The 23,673-nt window shown below is 36.4% G+C and overlaps 2 protein-coding genes across 2 annotated transcripts; both read left to right on the top strand.

The window, feature by feature from the left end:
- Positions 1–1,128: 1,128 nt before the first annotated feature.
- On the top strand, positions 1,129–3,559 carry LOC139891018 (WRKY transcription factor SUSIBA2-like). The gene is made up of 4 exons (XM_071873947.1): positions 1,129–1,841; positions 2,369–2,456; positions 2,524–2,682; positions 2,999–3,559. The coding sequence occupies exons 1-4, from the start codon at positions 1,199–1,201 to the stop codon at positions 3,255–3,257; spliced, it is 1,149 nt and encodes a 382-aa protein (XP_071730048.1). The 5' UTR covers positions 1,129–1,198; the 3' UTR covers positions 3,258–3,559.
- Positions 3,560–4,220: 661 nt separating this feature from the next.
- LOC139887989 (uncharacterized) lies at positions 4,221–4,775 on the top strand. Its single transcript, XM_071871030.1, has one exon. It carries the CDS (start codon positions 4,221–4,223, stop codon positions 4,773–4,775), a length of 555 nt encoding a protein of 184 aa, XP_071727131.1.
- Positions 4,776–23,673: the final 18,898 nt, after the last annotated feature.

Here is a 23,673-nt window from a genome sequence, read left to right as displayed (position 1 = left end):
AAGAGAGCAGCCAAGCCACTGTACCAAACGCATAATCATTCTTTCATCAGAATCTTCGCTACACTCCACCACTCACCCAACAACTCTTCCCTTCCATCGATCCAAATTGTTCTTCTATCTTTTGTTGTTCTTCAACAAAATTCTACTAATTCTCAATTCATTCACAAATTTCACCTTACTATTTCATAGATCATGTGCTGTAATTAGTAATTACCACTTCCAGTCACACTTAATTCAACCAAAACAAAATAAAACAAGGTATGCTAGGGTTTACTTTCAACTATTACTCTACTTTTTACGCCTTTTTCCGGTTAATCATTCTTACTCTATATCGATCATAGCTTATACGGTTATGTAGTTCAGTAAATTAGTCTACTTTTTTTTTAATCATGCTTTGTTGTTGACTGTTACTCTATTTGGCCTTATTTTTTCAGTAGCTGAATTCAACTCCTCAAAATGTGAAATTTTGATCCTGTGATTGATGTCCTCTTGAAATCCAAAGTAGAAAAGTAATAACACTATCAGTTGCACTTTATGCACTAATAGTTGTTGCTTGATTTGAGTTGTATTTTATTACAGCATATTTCCTCCTGAATTGATTTATCAAGAAAAAAAGTGTTATTGAAATAATATAGTTTTGTTATTGTTCTCATATTTAATCAATTGTTTATTGAAAGAGCTAAAAGAAGGGGCAACAAGGGTTTTGACCTGAATCATACTACGTTACCCAAATCGTCCATTTTGCTTTATTCCAGCTGCAGATAATCAAACTTGTTCTTTGATTGCATATGACTGATACTATCTTTCATAATTATTTCGGTCGCACTCTCATTATGTACGTAATTAGTAGTTTACTTTAATACTATGATAGCATAAATGTTGTGTCAAAAATTGGTTACATCATCATAGGATTGGCAGAACTTAGGAAAATTAGTGTCTGATCTTAACATAACGATTATAAATAGCTGAGTTTGGAGATAGGAATTATATGTTTTAACGTGTGTATATATATGTATGTGTTTATGTGTGTATCCTCCGTTTTAGAAGTGTATACTATTATGTTATTTTGATATCAGTTAAGGTGCACCTATAAGTGCTTACCAATCACGCGATTTGTGAATCAGATCATGATGAGGATATTCATATCCTACTATTATTGAAGATAGTCCGGTTAAGTTAAACGGCTTGCTTTAACGGAATGTCGTCACAATTTGATCATGAAGGAAGTGAAATTACCATGGTAAAAGCATCGGGTTATTTAAAGTTGACGGGTGGTTCTTATGGTAAAAATCAGGCACCACTATCAAATAAACAAGGAAACAATCAGTCTTATATGATTAGCGAGTCAGACGACGGCACCGATATGTCACGGTCCAACCAAGAAGCTGAATCTAATCAAGACATAAGAAGTGCACTAACTATAATATCAGAAACAGAGCCAGGTGGCAGTGTTCAAATATCACAATCTGATCAAGAAAATTACACTGTATCGTTACGACCTGAAAAAGGACTGGATAAATTACCAACAAGACGTGATCCTGATAGTGGGGTCCACGTGTCAGGTTCTGATCAAGGAGTTATTGTGTTAAGGTCACCTGAAAAACCTACTGTGGATGGATATAATTGGCGAAAATATGGTCAGAAATTGGTCAGAGGAAATGCATTTGTTAGAAGCTATTACAAATGCACAAATGCTAATTGCACAGCTCGAAAGCAAATTGAAAGTTCACATGATGGATGTATTACAGAGATAAAGTACTTATTGAAGCATGAACATCCTAAACCTCATACTCTACAAAAACAACCAAGTGGATTTCATGAGCGATCTTCGGAAATTGAACGTAATCAAGTTTTTTCATTACTGATTCATAGACTGTAGAGGTCTTATCTAGAGGCATCATAATTCGACCCGTTTTTACCCATTTTCTTGTCATTTGTTTCTGTTTTACCCCTTTTGAACCATTAAGATAACAGTTCATATAGACAGGTCGGACAAATTGGGTGTAACAGATCAAGATGGGTAACTTTAGTTGGCTAAAACGGGTCAGAATGAGTAGGTGACTTGAATCACTTTTTTTACTTTTTCGTACATGGTTGATATGTCGAGTATGATTACATATTATTAAATTATTCAGCAATACCTATTTCTTAATAAAATGAATTAGATAATTTTTTGCTTTTAAGTTACATTTGGGTGACTTTTGACCCATCTGACCATGTCGTTTTAAGCAAACAAAAATTTCACCTGTTTGACTATTTAGTACTAGAACATATCTCAATCAACCAATTCATAGTTAAATCTTTTGAAAGCTATTAGTGCTTTCATTAGTTTAATTAACAAGTTATGATGCTTATTTACGTACTGCAGCCAGTGAAAAAATTGTCAAGATTGCAGACTCACATTCAGGTGAAATAAAAAGTGAGGTTAACAATATAACACCAGACATAAAGAGACGGTAAGTTAACACAATCAAACCCTCAAAAATCGTATTAATACAATTCTAATCCCTGGGTTTTGCACAGGAAGAAAGAGAGCGTTAGCGTCAATGATCGGGTTGTGATGAAGACAAATTATGAACCACGTGTAGTTGTTGAGACTACGAGTCCAGTTGATATTGTACATGACGGCTATCGGTGGCGCAAATACGGGCAAAAGCAAGTTAAAGGCAGTCCAAATCCGAGGTATATTTAAATGCTATTCACATTTCACCGATATATCAAACTTAACTTTGGTATACCCACATGCATATTCAAGAGCCGTGCAGCTTTCTCTGACCCATGGGTCATCCGTATAGTTTGACCCGTTTACATGTGAATGGGTCGATTCAATGTTTAATCTATAATAGATCAAACGGGTGAAATGAATTAAAATAATTAGCTAAAAAATGTATGTTAATACATGAGACCTATTACATCCTTTACAAGAAACTGGATTATTATTACAGCAGTATAACTTTTTTTAATCATATTTGACGGACTAATGATTTGTAAAATGTAGGAGTTATTACCGTTGTGTAAATGCTGGGTGCCCCGTGAAGAAACATGTAGAGCGGGCGACCCATGACGAAAAAGTGGTTGTGACAACATACGAGGGACAGCATGACCATGATATGCCAGCTGGGATCAGAATGGTTACCCAAAACATACAAGGAAACAACAACGTCTCAACATCCTCTGATGTTGAAAAATCGAGACCTCGATTAGAAGTAAATGAATCTACAGGTATGGAATTGGCCGTTCATGTTGGCGGTAATTGACCAATTATTACTCTTCGGTGTAACTAGTCATTAAAGCACATACTCTTGCGTCTGTAGGGTGATCCCGTAGTCTCGTTTATACGCACAAAGGTCTCCATTCATTGTGTATTATGCAGTTGAGCTATAGATGTTGTAGCTTGGTTCTTTGTTTTATAACGGCTTGCGCAACACAGGATTAGAATGGTCATTTCATATATTTGTTTGTGTTCATATTGCATGTTTACTACGGAGTATTTGTAATCACTCTACTGAATTGGTTTGTGTCAGTTGTATTTTATTTCTCCGTTAATGCTTTAGAACAGGTTCTGTCAAAATATTCTACAGTACCATTTTATCAAACGAAATGATCGAGCCACACAATTTTTACAATACATCACACACAAATTACTATGAACCAATGATAGAGATAAATTTAGATTGTGATTGGCTAATTTCATTAACTAGTGAAATTCAATTTGTTGTGGCTATAGTATTCCATTTTTTGTAAAGTACTCCGTGTTATTTTATGTGCCTATATGATTTACAAATAACAAATATATTATATATGATTAAATATGATATATTTTTTTCCTTGACGAAGCAACCAAGTACAGTAAGCACTTGTAAAGTTTCTGAGATGGGGATACTTTTCAACAATTCGTTCGTGAGAAGTGTTGGTGCTAACTCGGCAGTTTCATTTTGGGAGGATCTCTGGATCGGTGGGGCAAAGTTAAAGATTACTTTTCCTCATCTATTCAGATTAGACACCAAGAGTGACACTGCAATTCGAGATCGTTTGGAGCTGAATGGAGGCTGTTTAACTTGGAAATGGGAATGGTCGAGACAACCGAGGGGAAGGACTGCAAGCGAATTGGATGATCTTTGTAACCTTTTATCTACGTACAGCTTCAACAATGGTGGTATGGATTCTTGGTGGTGGTCGTTATCTTAAAATGGTGCGTTTACCGTTAAGATCTATGCTCCATGTTGGAGGAGCAATCGATTTCAGGGACTGCTGCTATTAATGAAACTATGCGCAATTCGTTGGTCCCGAAAAAGCTTGAAATTTTTGTTTGGCGAGCAGTCCAAAGGCGTATACCTACGAGGATGGAACTTGACAAACGGGGCATAGATTTACATAGTACTAGATGCACACTATGTGATGATGACCATGAATCCGTGGATCACACGCTAATTTTTTGTAAATACGCGTTTGACCTTTGGGTTCGAGTATTTTCATGGTGGGGTCTTGGTAATGTGTCTGATCTTAGTATCAATGAAATTCTTCGGGGAAACAACTCGGGTTCGATGACAACTTTGGGTAAAAAAATTTGGCAAGCAATTGAATGGGTTTGCACATATTTAATTTGGAACAATAGGAACTACAAGGTTTTTCGTGGCAAGAGTTGGAGTATACCGGTGGCTTTCAACGAGGTTCAAGTGAAGTCTTTCGAGTGGATATCACATCGTCTAAAAGGAAAAAAATTAGATTGGCTCTCTTGGCTAAACGACCCTAGCGTTTATCTAAGTTTGACGTAATTTTCTTTTTAGATCGTGTATTGTTAATATATCGTGTGTATAGTCTTTAAAAGGTTGGTTTGCTATCTTTGCAAACTAGCTTGAACTCATTGTACTTGTTTTGTTGATGGTTATAAAATTTTGCTTGCTTTATCTAATGGGTAATTGGTTAGCTGACCCGTTTAACATACATAGTCTAGATGATATGTTGGAGAGTGGAGACAATATAAAACACATACGGAGTATAACATGTTACGGAATACTGGCGGAGGCGAGTATACTACTATGTTACGGAAGTTTACACCCCTGGACCCATCGAAAAAATGGTAAAAGCAAATGTCGCAAACTCTTCAATTTGTAACTTATGGGTTGAGGATATCAATTACAATGGAGAGATTGAAATCGTGAATGATGAGTCCATTGTCGAGTATAATTCTTCCCTGCAGCTATTTTTAAAAGAGATGGAAAAGCTAAAAGCTTCTAAGCAATACGTTGTACCTGACCACGAAAACGATGTTGAGTTACCGGACCTGTCACCGGAGGATGGTGAGATTATGGTTTCCGGTGGAAATTTGAATCTCCAAACCCCTAAAAAAGTCAACATACCCGTTGAAGTTCACAACTCATTGAAAAAGGTGTCTAGGGCAGTACAATCTCAAAAGGAAAAGAGGCATGGGTCTCCTTTTGTGGCAGAGGAAATAAAAAAGGTCTTTATTCAAATCTTTTAACTCACAAGACACACAAGACAAAATTGACAAAATGAACAATAATGCAAATTCACTTTCGGCTACTGACCTTATCTCCTCCCATGTTTTACCTTTTAACCTCAATGATATTGACTATCCTACCCTCCAACAAACTTCGTCAAATAACCTTCCAACTTCTTCCCAAAATCCTACAAATTCTCCACCAAAAACAAAACCCTTTACAAATAGTGAAAAATCTTTCGCTGCCAAAGTTATCGAAGTGCCTGCCTCCAGCCCAATCCATGATGATTTATGTCTAGGTAATAGCTGTCGTCAAGACTGTGATGAAATCAAATCGCGCTGTAATCAGTCTTCTGGTAACAAAGATTTTCTCCTTCAACCAAAAGTTGCTTCTAAAGGCAGTGGCAAAGACAAAAAATCTAAATGGATTGATGACGTGCCTAATATCTCCGACATATTTGATACTACCAGCGAGATAAACCATGTTGTCGGGCAATCTTCTACTTGTAAAAACGATCTAAACAGTAGCTTTCAGTTCGGTTCCAAAAAAATCTCTTATAAAGAAGAAATGTACAATTTTGGTGTTTTTATGGAAAATATGGCAGATGATACGCCAATCAAAGCTTCAAAACAATGAGGCTTGCCTCATGGAACTCCCGCGGCCTAGGTTATAAGTCTAGAGGTCGTTTGGTGGGTTCAATGGTCAATCGTTTTCATATTGAATTCCTTGTAATCCAAGAGACTATGGTTCATGAAGTTCCTCAAATCGTGCTCAAGGAAATTTGGAAACACTACGCTCTCGACTCAATCCAAGTAGAAGCTAGTGGAAGATCGGGTGGTTTCTTTGTTCTTTATTTGTGAGCATAAACATCACTGTGTTAATTGGTTTCGGTATCCTCAAGTTATCGACAGGTCACAATTAAGTTGGGACTTTCATTTGTCTCCTCCATTATCCATTCACAATCTATTTAAAGCCCAAGATCTTAACTCTTTCCTGGCCCGTTTCAAGTTCATCGATGATGTTCCTGACAAAGTGATATGGGCCGCAGGTCCAATTGAAGTTTACTCTGCTTCGATGCTGTACGAATTCTAGTGCTTTCCAATAGCATCGACCCGCCCATTTGGCCTAAAATTGTTTGGGCTAATAATGTTCCGTCCAAAGTAATGATCTTTTATTGGCTTGCAATTAAAAAAAACATTCCCATCAAAGACGTTTTAGCAAGAAGTCATATTTTGCCTCCAATCCTTCAACGTTTTGTGTATGGTATTTGGTGGAAGTTGAGACCATAGATCACTTGTTAATGCATTGCAAGTGGTCGTATAGTTTTTAGTCGGAATTATTTCATTGGTGGAACATTAGTTGGGTTATACCAAGCTCAATTGTAGATTTCTCCTTCGATTTCTCCTTTGTTTGGGATCAAAGTCTCTTTCTTCTTTGTCAATAGGTTTGTTTGGATTTAGTCCTTTAATGCACTTTCATGAACGGAATCGATTCCGTCATTGGTCTTGTAATCGGTAGGCTTCATCGTTTTTACGTAGCTTTTTAGATATAATATAAATATAAATCCTTTTTTCGCCTTAAAAAAAAAAAAATAGGTCAAGTGACACCACTCAAAGTCCATCAATAAGTCCATAATTAGTCCAATTATTTAAGTGACATCACATGTATTTTGGTTGTGACACCATTGAAAACATTGAAAAGTCAAAACCCATCCATCACTCTCTCATTATTTTAATCTTGCCCATACAAGCATAATTTTTCATCGCAATTTATTTGGTGACTGCATCTTGTTTCTTATTATCAAACTCAATTAGCATCAACAACAATTTACAAGTCTGATCTTTGAAGTTGTAACTATGAATTGTTTCAAATTAAAAAATTCGTATGAAACATTTGTATGAAAAGGTAACTATACCTTTTATAGTTGCTACATAATCATAATTTGTCACATAGGAGTAAAATTTATGACTTGAAACATTTCAATATTGTTTAGTAACAATATTGATATTAGAGATAAGAAAGAAGAAGAGATTGAACTTAGTTCTTGTGTGTTATTGTATTGTTCTGTGTGTTTTCATCAATACATTGTGCCTTCTATATATAAAAGGTATAGTTACATAAACTATCCATTAACTACTCGTATAACTAGAATATAGCTTGAGCCTTATACTTATAAATGATTGTCTAATATTCCTCCGCAAGCTAAGGGCGGGAAACGACATGCAGCTTGGATCGAAGACTTGCAAATCGTTGTGACAAGAGAGGCTTGGTAAACACATCAGCAATTTGATCATCAGTGGATATGAATTGAACGAAGAGTTTCTTTGCAGCTACCTTTTCTATAACAAAATGAAAATCAACTTCAACATGCTTTGTGTGTGCATGGAAAATAGGATTGGCTGATAAGTAGGTGGCCCTAAGATTGTCACACCACAGAGTAGGCGTTGTAGCCATGGGAACTCGAAGTTCACGTAGAAGAGATTCGAGCCAAGTGATTTCCGCAACCGTATCTGCTAAGGCTTTGTACTCAGATTCAGTTGATGACCTAGATACATTCTTTTGTTTTCTAGCAGACCATGATATTAGATTCGAACCCAAATATATGTCATATCCCCCGGTGGATCGACGGTCATCTGGGCAATCAGCCCAATCCGCATCCGAAAAAGCGTTGATAAAAGGGGGAATGAGCATCAGTGTAAGCATGTAAAAGAAATTTAGAATTGTGCTGAATCAGAAGGCCATAGTCATGGGTTCCTTTAAGATACCGAAGAATCCGTTTAACAGCAGAGCAGTGATTGATAGTAGGAGAGTGCATAAACTTGCAGACTTTGTTGACCGCAAAGGTAATGTCTGGACGAGAAAGGGTAACATACTGTAAAGCACCCACCGTCTGTCGATATTCAACGGGATTCTCCAATTGAGGACTATCACCGAGAGCTAAATTAGCAGTTGTAGTCATCGGTGTGGTAACAGGCTTAGAATGTGAGAGATCAGCTTTTTCAAGTAGTTCTAGAATATATTTCTTCTGGGACAAAACTAAGCCATTTTTGTTTGATGTGACTTCAACTCCAAGAAAATATGAAAGGGGACCCATGTCTTTGATAGCAAAGGACTGGCTTAGTTTCTTGACAACATGATCAATCATTGTAGGATTGTTACCTGTCATAATTACGTATCAACGTAAACCAGCAGATATAATATGTTACCCTTTGATGAATATATGAAGAGTGACGGATCTGTTTTCGAACCCTTAAATACAAGAGATAATAATGCCCCAGATAAGCGATTAAACCATGCACGTGGTGCCTGTTTCAGACCATATAGGGCTCTATGAAGAAGACAAACATGATTAGGCTTTTGTGAATTAGTGAAGCCTGGTGGTTGTCGTAGATAAACGGTCTCAGTCATGTCTCCATGTAAAAAGGCATTCTGAACATCCAACTGTCGTTGTGGCCAATTTTGCGCCACGGCTAGTGATAGAACAACACGGACAGTAGTAAATTTTACTACCGGACTGAAGGTTTCATTATAATCAATTCTAAATTGTTGGTTGAACCCTTTGGTGACTAGGCGAGCCTTGTAGCGAGTAATGGTACCCGTTTGATTTCGCTTAATCTTGTAGACGCACTTACAATCAACAACATTGACATTAGATACAGGTGGGACCAATGACCATGTTCTATTACAAACTAATGCAGAATATTCCTTAGCCATTGCCTTACGCCAGCGAGGATCTTTGTTGGCAATCGTAAAGGCAGTTGGTTCATTTTCGAGTGATGTGTGAAAGGTGGATAGATTGTAACGAGTATTGGGTTTTGGATTTGGCCTTAAGTTAGAAGGCCGAGTAGGAGGAATAATTGTGTCCGAATGTGTGGTAGGTTGAGGGGTAGGTTGTGAAGAGGTGTTTGGTTGTGAAGAGGTGTGTGGCTGAGTACGAGGAGTAGGAGGAACAGTCATTTTCGACTGTAGGGTAGGTTGTGTTGTAGGTTGTGAAGACGTGTTTGGTTGTGATGAAATAGGATTTTTAGATCTCATGTTGTATACCTTTATAGGAGGATAGGGTTGTTTGGGTGGAGGTGACTCAGAAGAGGGCTGAACAGGAGGTGGTGAAGGAGGAGTGGAAGAACTTTGTGGTGGTTGTGGGTCAGGTGGAATTACGTCACAAGGATAACTGGAAAAATAAGGATTGGAAGGTTGTGCGGTTGTTTTTGGAAGTGGGGATGATGTTTGTTTAAAAGGAAAACATTGTTCATTGAAACGAACATGTCGAACAATATAAAGACGATTAATCGTTGGATCTAAGCATCTATAACCGTGATGAGAGGGACTGTACCCGAGAAAGACACAAGCAATGGCACGAAAGTCCATTTTGTGTTTGTTGTAAGGACGAATATGTGGAAAACATTGAGACCCATAAACACGTAAAAATGAGAGATCAGGTGATCGCTTAAATACATGTTCAAAAGGAGATATCGAAGAAGAAGTACGAGATGACATATGGTTAATGAGATAGACGGCTGTATCAAATGCAAAATGCCAAAACTTTGATGGAACACTCGACTGTGATAGGAGAGTGAGACCTGTTTACACCACATGTCGATGTCGTCGTTCAACTAAACCGTTTTGTTCACTGGTACGAGGACATGACAGACGATGGAGAATGCCAAGAGAGGTGAAAAACTGTGATAAATTTTTTTATACAGATTTGAGTTTAGTGTTGAACTGTCGTTCAACAACAAACATGAATTGTTTGCAAATGTTGTAAACATCATATTTATGTTTTAAGGGAAAGATCCACATATACCGTGAGAAATCATCAACACAAAGTAAGAAATACTTATGACCATCAGATGAAGTAACAGGTACTGGACCCCAAACATCACAAATTAAGAGATCAAACATACGAGTACTTTTGTTATTAGACGAATACAAATGAAGTTTTGATGATTTTCCAATGTGATAAGAAGTACAAAAGAAATTCGTACTTTTATTGAAAACGGGAAGTTTATACTTATATAACATAGTACGTAATTGCTGAGAATGTGGATGTCCAAGCCTCTGATGCCAGATATCTGATGAAGCGCGAAAAGTAGTGAAAGAAACTTTTGGGAGTTTTCATATGTCGGGAAGATTGATTAAGTAGAGCCCGTTGTTACTTGGACTCGTGAGGATGGAATTGCATGTAAACTTATCCTTTACAACAAAAAAGTATAGTGAAATTCAAAAAAGACATGATTATCATGGCAAAATTTTTGAACATAAAGTTTGATTTGAGGAACATGAAGTATTTTAGTAAGTGAAAAACTTTTAGAGGGCGAAGGGAGAGAAGTTGAACCAATATGAAGTATGGGAAAACCCTTACCATTGCCAAAATGCAGTGCATCCTCACCGTTGTAGGGCTCAAAGTTGTTAAAGCTGGAAGTGTCTCGAGCAACATGGCTATTTGAACCAGTATCTAGAAGCCATGTGTTGGACCGTTGTGACTGATAGTCGACATCGTTTGCTGAGGGCTGTTGTAGTTGTCTTAGTCGTATGGTCGCGAGGTCCCGATTAGGACACTGAGATGGTATATGTCCTATACCACATCTTATGCACGTACCATAAACGGTATTCTGGTTTGATGCCCACGTAAATGAATTTCTGTTACCCCCTGTTTGTCGATTGAAAGAACCTCGTCCACGGCGATTGTTTAAGCCACGTCTCCGAGAGTTATAAGGACGAGAAGTAAAGAAGGCTTGAGCCGATGGCTGATTCATTGGTTGAAGTTGACAACCAAGATGAGAGGCGAGTTGCCTCAGTACCTGTATCGCATCAAATTGCGAACTGGAAGGTGTTGTTAACTGTTGACCGATGGTCGTGGCAGTAAATGCCTGAGCTGGTGTGATAGTTGATGTTGATTTGTGTATCATATAATCATGATCAGAAAAAAGGCCACGAAGCTCAATAAAGGTAGTTTCTGTCTGCCGAGTAAGAAGCGTGGATTTGAGCCCATTGTATTCTTCCCGAAGACCTGATATGACCAGCATAACTAGATCCTTTTCTTTCATTGGTTCTCCAATGTTGCTGATGTTAGAGTATTAGTATTGGCCCAACCCGATTGAATTGTGGGCTCGGTCCATTAGGGTTTTACCAATTAGGGTTTTGCTATGTAATCTATAAATATGCATATGTAATAAAGTAATCCTCACGGGATTTCATTCTGTAACATGGTATCAGAGCAGGTCTGATCTGAAACCTAGTCGGCCATCACGTGCCGCTGCCTCTAAGCCGTCCCGTCAAATTATCCATCACCATCTTCTTTTTACGTTTTATCTTCTACCACCTAATTTTCTTAGTTTTTTTTATCTTTTAAATTTTCATCAAAAACCCTTAAATATGTAAACCATCATCGAAATCGGCGGCATCATCCTTAAACCTTTGATATTAAGCCGCAACCCTTTTTTCATCAATTCACTAAAAGAACTTCTAGAAACATCGAACACGAAGAAACCATCAACCATCGTGTGCAAGTGACTTCAAGTTGTCATCTTCCTATTTCTTTTCTTTTCTTTATTTTTTTTCTCTTTGCCAATCTCCCTACAACCTATAGTCAAATCTGAATACCCATAAACCTAATTATATATATATAAAAAAAGTGTCGTCCCATGATGGCAACCGTCGAAGCCTCGGATATTTTCCTCCCACATCTTATTTCTAAATTTCTTATTGCTTTTATTTTTGTATATTGTTTAATGTTTAATCAAAATCATATATAATAATAATAATAATAATAATAATAATAATAATAATAATAATAATAATAATAATAATAATAATAATAATAATAATAAATCGGCGTGGGGCTGAGCCGCCTAGCTTGACTAGGTTCCAAACCCCGAAAAAAAAGATATAGTCTCGACTGTTAGACTATATATTGGCATAGGGTTATTAGTATCAGCATATTCCTTAGCAGGGGAAAAAAAATTCAACACTCCCTATATAAAAAGAGAAATACTCCGTAGAAAACTTGGGTGTACTAGATATTATATAAAAGGTAGAACGTTACGTAACAGATAACTCCTTTATTTTTATGAGTTTCTTTTTTTATTTTTTGTGAGTTTCGTTCCCCGAAAGAACATCAGTTACTTGAAGGTTATCCAAAAAACTTAAATTAAAACGTGATATTTGCTCGGAATTCCTCCAAAAGATGATTATACGTGGTGGTGACAGTTGAATCGTCGGAGATACACAGGTTCCGGCTAAACAGAAAGATTCCGACGTCCACGCGTGACGTTTGTCTGGTGGTTGAAAAACAAATTAGTTTTCAGGGTATGGACAGAATTTTGAGAGGAATTTAGTGGTGCGGGTGGCGTGTTGTGATTTTGTGTAAGGTGGCTTAACTTTGAAGAATTGTTTCTTGTTTTTTTTTTTTTTTTTTTTGATTTGGCTACTGTGAATGGAAGAATCGTTTCCTATGTGGAGGTTCAGATACTACGAGTTTAAAGGTAAGTTTTTTTTTTTTTTTGTGACCGGAATTGTTGCCGGAGTGGCTGCCGAAATTGTGATGACCCGTCCAAATCCATTTGGACGAATACATCATTCATCGATTTCACAGTGAGGTACTAACCTCTACATGATACGTTTTGAAAACATTGCATTCTCTTGAAAAGGCACACCATAAATGAATATCTAATTCCAAGGTTTTTGACATCTGATGATTTCTACATATAGACATTCACCGTAAATAATAGTTTTACAATACTACATCCGTTGACAACGCAGTCAAAATAAGATACATGGTGATGATTTTGTGAATGCAAAGTTTTCACGAATAAAGCATGTATGACTCCATGCACATAGCTTGTATAACGTATAAGCAAACAGCGGAAGACTTCTAGGAACATGAGAATAAACATGCTTAAAAGTGTCAACACAAAGGTTGATGAGTTCATAGTTTTAATGTTGCGCATAATCTGTATATAAAGGTGGATCACAAGATTTCAGTTGTTTCATCCAGAAACGTTTATCAAAATATTCTACAAGATTGAGCACCCTGGTAACTAAACTTTAACGTCTATATAATAAGTACCCCTGTTTTAACATACATGCAACCAACATATACAATACACGCAAACCAACGTGTACTAACCTCAAATAGCATACATCTATTTTATAGTTCAGGCTAGGGTTTCTATACGTGAAACAGACGGGGATGTCAAGCCCTATGGATCCATATACCACTATTCGCGCCCACCAGTTCTTATAACTGGCAGTTACTAGTTACCAAATCTAGGGGATTTTTGGTTCAAACTCAGTGTAGAATTTATTATGTACTTGTGTCCATTGCGTTTACAATAAAGTGCATGTATTCTCAGCCCAAAAATATAGATTGCAAAAGCAATTAAAAAGGGATCTATAAACTCACCTTAGCAGCACATAAGGTCATTCACCGAAATGTGACCGAAACTCAGAAATGCAAAATAACCGTAGCTCTCAACTTAGAGAACATATGTTGGTCAATACATGTCTAACAAGCTATGTCAGGTCATAGTGTATCACAATCCTAATGCTCGAGACCGACATGCAAAAGTTAACAAAAGTCATCTCAAAAGTCATCCTGACCCAATATGATCTTTAAATCTATACATGTTTATTATATTAACATAGTATAAGTCTTGATAATTGAACGAATTTATAGTTTATCAAACTCAAAATATTATTTATTTCAGGAGCTATATTATATTTGAATTATCATGACAATCGATAATATTTTATTATTTCACATAGTTTTTCAATACTTGTAAAATCAGATTACAGTGTTTATAAAGTTTTAAAACATGATAAGACAGTCAACTTTGATAATTTTTTAACAAAACGAGACGTGCCTTATATAGAAATTCATTTACTCGATTAGTAATATCTAAAAATCCAATTTATCAATCTCATAGACAAGTTGTTTAAATATTAATTTACAGTTTCAAACACAATTTCAATTAACGTCAAACATAATTCAGTTGACCATATCTTTTAATCCGTTCATCGAAATCACGCGATTTCTAAATGAAAAGTTATTAATTTTTCGATAGCTTTCCAACTACATGCATATCATATACTTTATATCAGTAGCATATGTATCAAATTCGTGATTCATCATAAACTATCTAACGACAAAATTAAAGCATACAAGCATACATAAACATATATACTCGAGCACTAGACATGGATATACTATTAATATATAAAAAGATAAGATACGAATGCTCACGTATCAATATTGTTATTCAATATTGCAGGAAAGTACGTAGGCGCAACGGAGATGATAAACACTAGGTTTGACTTGCGAACAATACCCACGAACATTACCCATAACCTTCATAGCTATAACCCATAATTTCCTTAGCTTTGACTTATTTGAAAACTCGGTTTGAAATCATTTGAGCAGAACTTCGTCATAGTATTTTGTGTATACATAACTAATATAAATAATTATATAAGATTAATAATAATAATAATAATCTTAATAATCTTAATAATAATAATAATAATAATAATAATAATAATAATAATAATAATAATAATAATAATAAAATAATAATAATGATAAGATCTTATGGAGTAATATATATGTATGTATGTGTAAAATGATCGAGTGCAGAAACTGAATCGAATCATATATATAGTATAATAATATAATATAATAATATAATATAATATAATAATATAATAAAGTAATAATATAATAATATAAAAATAATATAATAATATAAAAAATAAAACGTGTGAATTAGAATTCAATAATATATGCCGACAGTTTTCACGGACCGGTATTTCGTACTCTTGTTGCTAATAATTGACGGGTAAAAGTATGAGTAAAAATTCTACTTTTTATATTTGAATACATATATATCTGTTTTGGTCTTAAGCTTTATAAAATTAGTTGTAAAAAGGTTCTTTTATAAAGTTTGTACGCGTAATATGTGTTTTCCTAGTTTTTGACTGAACAAAGATATATAATATAATAATAATTTAATTATAATAATATAATAAATATAATAATATAATAATAATGAAATAAAATATAATAATATAATAATAATTTTGAATCAAATTTGAATCGTAAATATTTAAAAAGTCGTATTTCTCAAATACTTTAGGGTATATTATGTAACTTATAATTAATAATTTCTATCATGTCATTTTCATGTGAATAGTAAATTAATTAATTTCGTTTCATTTACTATTCATATGAATAGTAAATGAATTAATTTCGATTCAACTATTTAAGTTACATTGTTGTACGTTGTGCTTTACAGCTTGTACATCTTTGATTTAATTGTGTTTCTTCTTATAAATTAAAAAATTTACATCATAAAAATAAAATGATCATATACGTAAAAAAAATTAATTTGAAATTGCATCATTCAATAGTAAATTTTTATCATTTAGTATATAAATATTATTCGCATGTTTCCGTATATATATATATATACACACACAATTATATAATTATCACAAGTTATAACGTTCGTGAATCGTTAGACAAACAGGGTGGTTAACCGTTATATAAAACTTATTTACAAAAGTTTTAAAACTTGTTAGAATTCATTTCTTATCATGACGAAAATATTAAATCATATAAAGATTTGATTCAAAATAAGTCGAAATTTTTCGGGTCATCACAGTTTTACCCGTTAAAGAAATTTCGTCTCGAAATTTGATTGGGATCGTCATGGCTGACAATAAGTATGTTTTCATGACTCATATGAGTTGAAAAGTAGAGTTTTATCACCATTGAGTAATATAGATAAAACAATTCAATCATGCGAAGAGTACGAATGAAGATGTCGCAAAAGAGTGAAATGAGAAAATAAAGATTCGTTTTAACTTTTGAAGTAGTCACGGTTGATTTCCGGATTTCAAGGAATTTAAAGATAATCCTTGAAATCTAAAGATTTGATTCTCCGGTAATCAAGGAAATTATTATCCTCTTTGATTAAATGCGGTAATCTGCTTCGATTGCTATGTCTGATATTTCGCTATAAATTGACCTCTTCCGTTTCATTTATTTTCACCACTCCTATAATCTTCTTCTTTATTTCATACATCCCTATAGATTGTGAAAATGCTAAATCCAGTCCTGATTCTTGACATTTTCCTGGCTATCGTATCCTTCATTCTTCTTTTTCATCTGCCACCAGAGGAAGTTATTTTCTTCTACTATTACCTTGGGGTTATAATGTTTTTAATTCTCCCGTGTCTGTACGTTGCAATACGTATTGATATACACGGTTTGTAATTTATGTGTTGTTGTCAGACTTTATATTTTCCCTTATATTTAGGAGCTCCATGCTTTTGTTTTTCCTTCCCAACTTCAAGTCAAGCGGATAATGGTCCAGAATTCGTAGGTATGGAGTTTCGAATGATCATAATATACAAAGCAGAAAAGAAAGGTAATAGCACGATTTGATTTGTCAAATTACCAGAATATCCGGAAAAGACCGAATCATCAAGAAAATATTTTCTTGATAGTTTAGAGGTTAAATAGAATGAAAGAGTTATGTAACATGGTTCATGATGAGGGTATGATCTATGAACCTTTATCATGTTTCATTAGACACTCAGCATGACTTACTGTAATATAATCACGTTGATCAAGTGTCATTATATTATGCTAACTCATGCTTCAATTCCCAACACTTCTTCAAAAATATTCATAATTTAAACTCGAAGGTTTACAGAATATTGAAACTATACAGTTTCCTTTATGATGTAATACAGATAACGCGAGGAGATAAATAATTTCAGATAAGGATAGTTATGAAAATATCTTCAGAAATATCAAGGATATTTATAATGAAAGATACGATGATATCTTAGAATTTCTAATATCGAAAGATGATAAAGAAGATTTGTCCGTAAAGGTTTAGAGTCAGGAGCAAGGTATTCGTTAATGACTTCAGCAGATACTGAATCATTTGGATTCTTTGAAGGCATGTTTAGTCTTTGTGAATTGTCCACGACCTCCTTCATAGTTTTCTCAATCTGTTTTCCAGTTTCAAACCTTATCTTTTTCTGAGCTTTGCCAACACTATTCTTTATCATCAAACCTTCGACTGTTAAGGTCATTTATAGTTTTTGCTGCTTCATTCAGCTTTTTCAACATTCAGAGTATTGATTCGTAGATTGGGTGCTTTTCAGAATTTCAAAATGGAAGATCATAATTCTAAGAGATAAATGTTATATGTATACATATAAGTGTTGATGTAAAAATGCTGCGAGATTCGAAATGCTGATTACTAATTCCCAGTAGTTGGTATGGCAATTATTGTTACAAAATGTAGATGAGTACATGATAGGGTTTCAATGAAATTTTTCGAAAAGTCAAAGATCAATGAAGTTGTTGATAAGTTTACTGCTAATGTGGTAGGATATAAACGGTTCCCCGGTAACGATGATGAAAAGAGCAAACGTATATATCATAGTTATAATAAGGCTTATTCGGATGAAAAGTCGAAGTTGATTTGCTGAATTAGAATCGAAGAATGTAACATATTAATTGTGAATTTATATATCTCTCGGGTATTACCTACCCGTTAAAAGTTTCACAAGTAATATTTTGTACCTGAGAATTTTATTACAGTCTTTATGAAAATATATGTATGTATATTTTCTTCAGATATAATACAGATTTAATGAGTTAATATAATATTGAACTCATTTAATTTACAGTTGGAATTATTATTGAGAAATCCCTAAAGCTTTAGAAATTACGTAACCTTCGCTGAGTATTTCTTCCACTTGAATGAAATTATGAATTACTACTTCATTATTCATCTCTTGATATTTCTTTGATGAATGATGTTAGTGTTTGTGGAATTCTTATGAACTTCACAATGTACGAATGATGTTTTCTTAGAAAGTTTCGAGTCCATCGAAAATGAAAGTGTAAAATCAAACATATAATTGAATAATACACTTGGTTTATTATGAAATGGAATTTATTGAATTGAAACAGAGATTGTAGTTAACGATGGTTAAGTTGTTGACGAAGGATGTACATTATAGCATATTAGGAATATGAATTTAACCGAGTAGTATCTACCCTTCTTCAATTCATACATAATAGCTTCAGTACGAAAAGATTTATTTTGATCTCAAAATTCATATATATATAAAATATACATATAATTTCTTCAAGGGGAATGAGTTAGTACTTCATAACTCATTGATACAATATACGCGTTGTTGATTTGTGATGATGTTGGTGATTATGGAATTGGCGGAACTTGTAGTGCTACAGGTTTTGTCGGTGTTGGTGATACTGACGGTACTATTGATGCTGCTGGTAAAACAAGTCTAGCTTGTAAATCGTGCACCATTCCGGTAAGGTTTTCTACTCTTCCTTCTATCGTTTCGGTCCACTCATCTGATTTACGGTTACGGATGGAATAGATAATCTCTAAGACTTTAGAGATTACATAATCACCACAGAATATTTCTCCAATGAAGTTATGAATCAATACTTCATCGGTTATTGTTGTTGGTACTCCTTGGTATCTATGGTGAGTATAGCGTTGATGCTCGAGGTACAGATTGTGGTGTTGAGTTGTGGGATGCAGATGTTGTTGTTGGTGGTGGTAATGATACTGTTGGTGTTGATGATGGTGGTACTGTTGATGCCGGTGATGCTGCTGGTGCTTGTAACCTTTGCACCATATTCTCTAAAGTCACTACCTGAGCGCGAAGCTCGTTGACTTCTTCTATTACACCGGGGTGATTGTCGATTCGGACTAGCGGATGAATAAGATGTAGAATTTGAGATAGTATATAATCATGATGTAACGACCCAACCCGTTAACCATCCGAAAACGTGCCACAAATTTTTTTTTCTGAAACAGTTGATCTGGACGGCGTCCAAAAGCTTGGACGGCGTCCAGCTCTTAAGACTGGGACGGCGTCCAGACATCTGGGATGGTGTCCAGATGTACTAAAACATTCTGATCAGTTTTTCGAACTCACACGGGCGAAAACCCGCTTCCCGACACTTTTAAACCAAAACACTTTCACAATATATTACAATAGTTTAAACTAAGAGTTTTTCACAATAAAAACCGAGTTTTACGACACCGGGCCCACATCGACCCAAAATACCATAAGTGACTATTTCGACCCATTAGTTTATACAAAAACATAGACCGAGCATGGGATTGGGGACACGCTACCCAATCCTAATCAAATCCAAAAGCAAGTCTTCTAAAGCAACTACGCAAGTCCACTAGTCCCCGCGCCTACCCGAGCCACCGCATCCGTGCAATCTATAAAAATGTAAACAACGAGAAGGTAAGCTAACGCATAGTGAATGAGAATATACTACATACATATATATGCATAAAATAGACACGCCACACAAATATCAAATACCGCATACCAAAACATCAAAGTATGAGGCAAGCTAAGCTAAGCATACCGTAGTCACTAAGCAACAAGCTATAGATACATCAACAAATATAATTTCACCAACGACGATGTGAACAACGCCAAGAAGCTACACCCGGAGGGTTAGCTACATCACGACAATAAAACAATATATATATATATATATATATATATATATATATATATATATATATATATATATATATATATATATATATATATATATATATAACAATATATAAACGAATAAGGTTAACCCCTTAACCCATTACCGAATACCAAACACCACAATGAAGATTGGCCGAACAACCCGAGCCTTAGTGAATTCGCACAACCCGATATTCACTTCTTCACCAATTCAACAACCGAGGTTGGCCGAACTACCCGAGCCTTAGTGAATTCGCACAACCCGAGATTCACTACCTCATCACAAGATGACCGAACAACCCGAGTCATCATGAATCCGCACTACCCGAGATTCACTTCTCAACATCAAACCCACGGTCACGGGATTATAAAATCCACCACATCGGGGTTATCCACATCACAACAATATCAACCCTTCGCCTTTGGGGTTATAACATCCAAATCACAACCACGTGTGATAACGTACACACAACGTGTACCTCGCCAAAGGTAAATAACCAAAATGCACAACCGTGCCAATTGGACCTATACACAAGTCCATCAAATCCACCTATATGTGAAGTGAGCTCTATAACCGAGAACCACTTCACCCGACCCGCACCCATCCTACACATACATATGCATATAGGATATTAACACTCACCTTGTCGCCTTGATGAATGCTTCCAAATAAACCGCCACGCGCCAATGGAAAGTACCTATTCCATTATCACAAATACAACAACACAATTAGGGTTGACTTACAAACCAACCCAATTGACCCTTAGTGCAAATTCGACCCATTTGCACTTCCAAGCACAAACCGCGCCCAAATTAATCAATAATCACTAATACACGTGAAAATGGTCCTAACACACCAATTAAACCCGAACACAAGTGTTAAACACGTGTCATACCCATTTTGACACCAAAACCCTAATTTTGACCCATTTCAAAATTAGTTAACCAAACTCACCCAAAAGAGTTTCACCACTTCCATAATCACTAAACCTAGTGATTAAACTCAAGATCAAACCCTAATCAAGGCTAAAACGTCAAACAACCCAAAACCCGCCAAGTGACAAGATTAACAAGTCACCATGAACCTACTTCATCATCTAAAAGGGTTTCACAACAATCTAGCTCAAAACCCTAACTTGAACATCAAATCTAACAAATGAAATTCGGAGTTTGAGCTTACCAATACCACCACAACGTAGCTAGGAGCAAGATGAACAACTTTAGAACCCGAGCTTTTGCGAGAATCCGACTCCTTCTTCTCCAAATCCACCTCTCTCTCTCTAAAACTCTTACTCTCTCACTAGAACAAGATGAGAGTGTTTGTGTGGGTGTTAGTGGAGCAAATGAGGCTCCTAGAACTGATCTTGTGGCCTTAACTCGTTCCATAAGTGAAAATACCATTTTGCCCCTCTAAAAATCTTAAAATAACCCAGCTGTCCCGACAGACAAACTGGACGGCGTCCCAATTTCTGGACGGCGTCCAGCCTTTAACATCTGGACGGCGTCCCACCATCCTGGACGGCGTCCCGAATAACTAAAAAGTCAGAAACAGGATTAGGGTCTTACAACTCTCCCCCACTTAGAATCGATCACATCCTCGTGATCCTCGTCACTTAACCAAACGGACCACACTCCACGGTCCTCAACATAAGTCCCAATCCGACTTTCCTAGGCAACTCTTCCCAAGGAATCACCTTTAACAACTAAAATCGTCTCCCGCGATTTATCAAACCCACTATCCGAGCCCTAAAACCATGCTCACTCCCTATCATCAGGAAAACTCAACCAATCTCGGACCGAGATATCAATCCCCTAGCGTATCCTTACCGAGTACAATGCTAAAAGTAACCAAGTCAACCTAAGGTCAACAACACGAAACGATGGAGATCGAACCAAACGAATCCTTACGGATAACACCAATCACTAAACATCCCTTGTAGTACGCAATACGACCCATACGCAACTACCGTTACATCATAACAAACGGTTAAAACCGATAGCGCCCAAAACGACTATGGCAATGCTAATCCAAAGGTGTACCAAAATCGACAATTCGTCACACCTGTAACAACATGTGAGCGAAGCACGGCTATCGCATCACTAATCCTACAACATGGTTCTCACGACCCCACCATCGGTGTATAAATTAACCGATAGTTCACACAACATGGTCCTTACGATCCCACCATTGGTGCATAAAACAACCAATAGATCAAACCAAACGGTCCTTACGACCCCACCATCGGCGTATAAAACAACCGATAGATCACAACTCAACATGGCCGAAACAACCCGAGCCTGAACACATATGGAGGATGGTCGAAACAACCCGAACCTTAGTGAATACGTACAACCCGAAATTCACCTACCCAATCCATATATCTCACAACGAAATGACCGCACAACCCGAGTCATCGTGAATACGCGCAACCTGATATTCACTAACACCGCCACATAGTATAACCGAGGATGGCCGTACAACCCGAGCCTTAGTGAATCCGAACTACTCGACATTCACTACCTCAAACTATGAGTCCAACCAACAGGGACAATCGTACTACCCGAAATATTGTGAATACGAACAACCCGATATTCACGTCCCGCAACACAACTCAGGAATGGTACTCGCATTTCCCACCGGTACTCGCATTTCCCGATAATGTTACACCATACGACATAACACTACTCCCTTGATGAAGTCAGCGGACCCTGATGGTCATGCTCCACCAATCTCAACACCGATGAAGTCAGCGGACCCCGAAGGTCATGCTTCACCGATATCACACCTCGCTCATAATGAAGTCAGCGGACCCCGAAGGTCATGCTTCACCAATCGCATACTCCCACGATGAAGTCAGCGGACCCTAAAGGTCATGCTTCATCAATCACCAATACCATGATGAAGTCAGCGGACTCCGAAAGTCATGCTTCATCAATCAACACCCTTTTGGCCTCGAACGACGAGTAGCATAACATCGCGCTCTGTTACGCCACAGTGAATCCTAGCGGATACCACTAACCATTCACGCACTCGAGCAAGAACCACCTATATCAAACATAGGCACAAGACAATAATTCTCTAGAAGAGAATCCGACACACACCTCCCTTAACCGAAGGATTTCACCTTACTCACCAAACACGTCCATTATCTCTCAACGAGATTTACCACATTACCACCTTGGTGATAATTCAAATCCAAACCATAAGTACAATTTATCCGAAATTGTAATCTACCACAAATCGACCAAACTAGGTCCCAACACAATTTTCGGATCTTACTAAAACGTCATCCGAAATCTCACACTAAAACTTCCTCGGGCGGAAGTGCAACTCCCCCACTTGGAACTACGTTCCAATGTCACAACCCGTACAACCGTACAATGCTACCAAAGGTAGACTTTACCAACAATTGGGTTCACACGACCCATCACCATTCCTTGCTCCAACCTTGAGCATACGAAGGATTTTAACCTATCCTTAAACACTTCAAACGAGAGGTGTACCACAAATTACACAACTACACTCTCGCAATCATCCAATTGTTATAGCTTGTCAACTTTACCTAGTCACTCATGTACTTAAGGGTTTCATCTCGGTACCCTAAGTACAATATAACCACAACACAATCGGAACCGAACAACACGCTAG

The sequence above is a fragment of the Rutidosis leptorrhynchoides genome, chromosome 2, assembly GCF_046630445.1.
Source record: "Rutidosis leptorrhynchoides isolate AG116_Rl617_1_P2 chromosome 2, CSIRO_AGI_Rlap_v1, whole genome shotgun sequence".
NCBI lineage: Eukaryota > Viridiplantae > Streptophyta > Magnoliopsida > Asterales > Asteraceae > Rutidosis > Rutidosis leptorrhynchoides.
The sequence above is the reverse complement of the archived record's forward strand: the minus strand, read 5'-3'. Positions and strand labels throughout refer to the sequence as shown.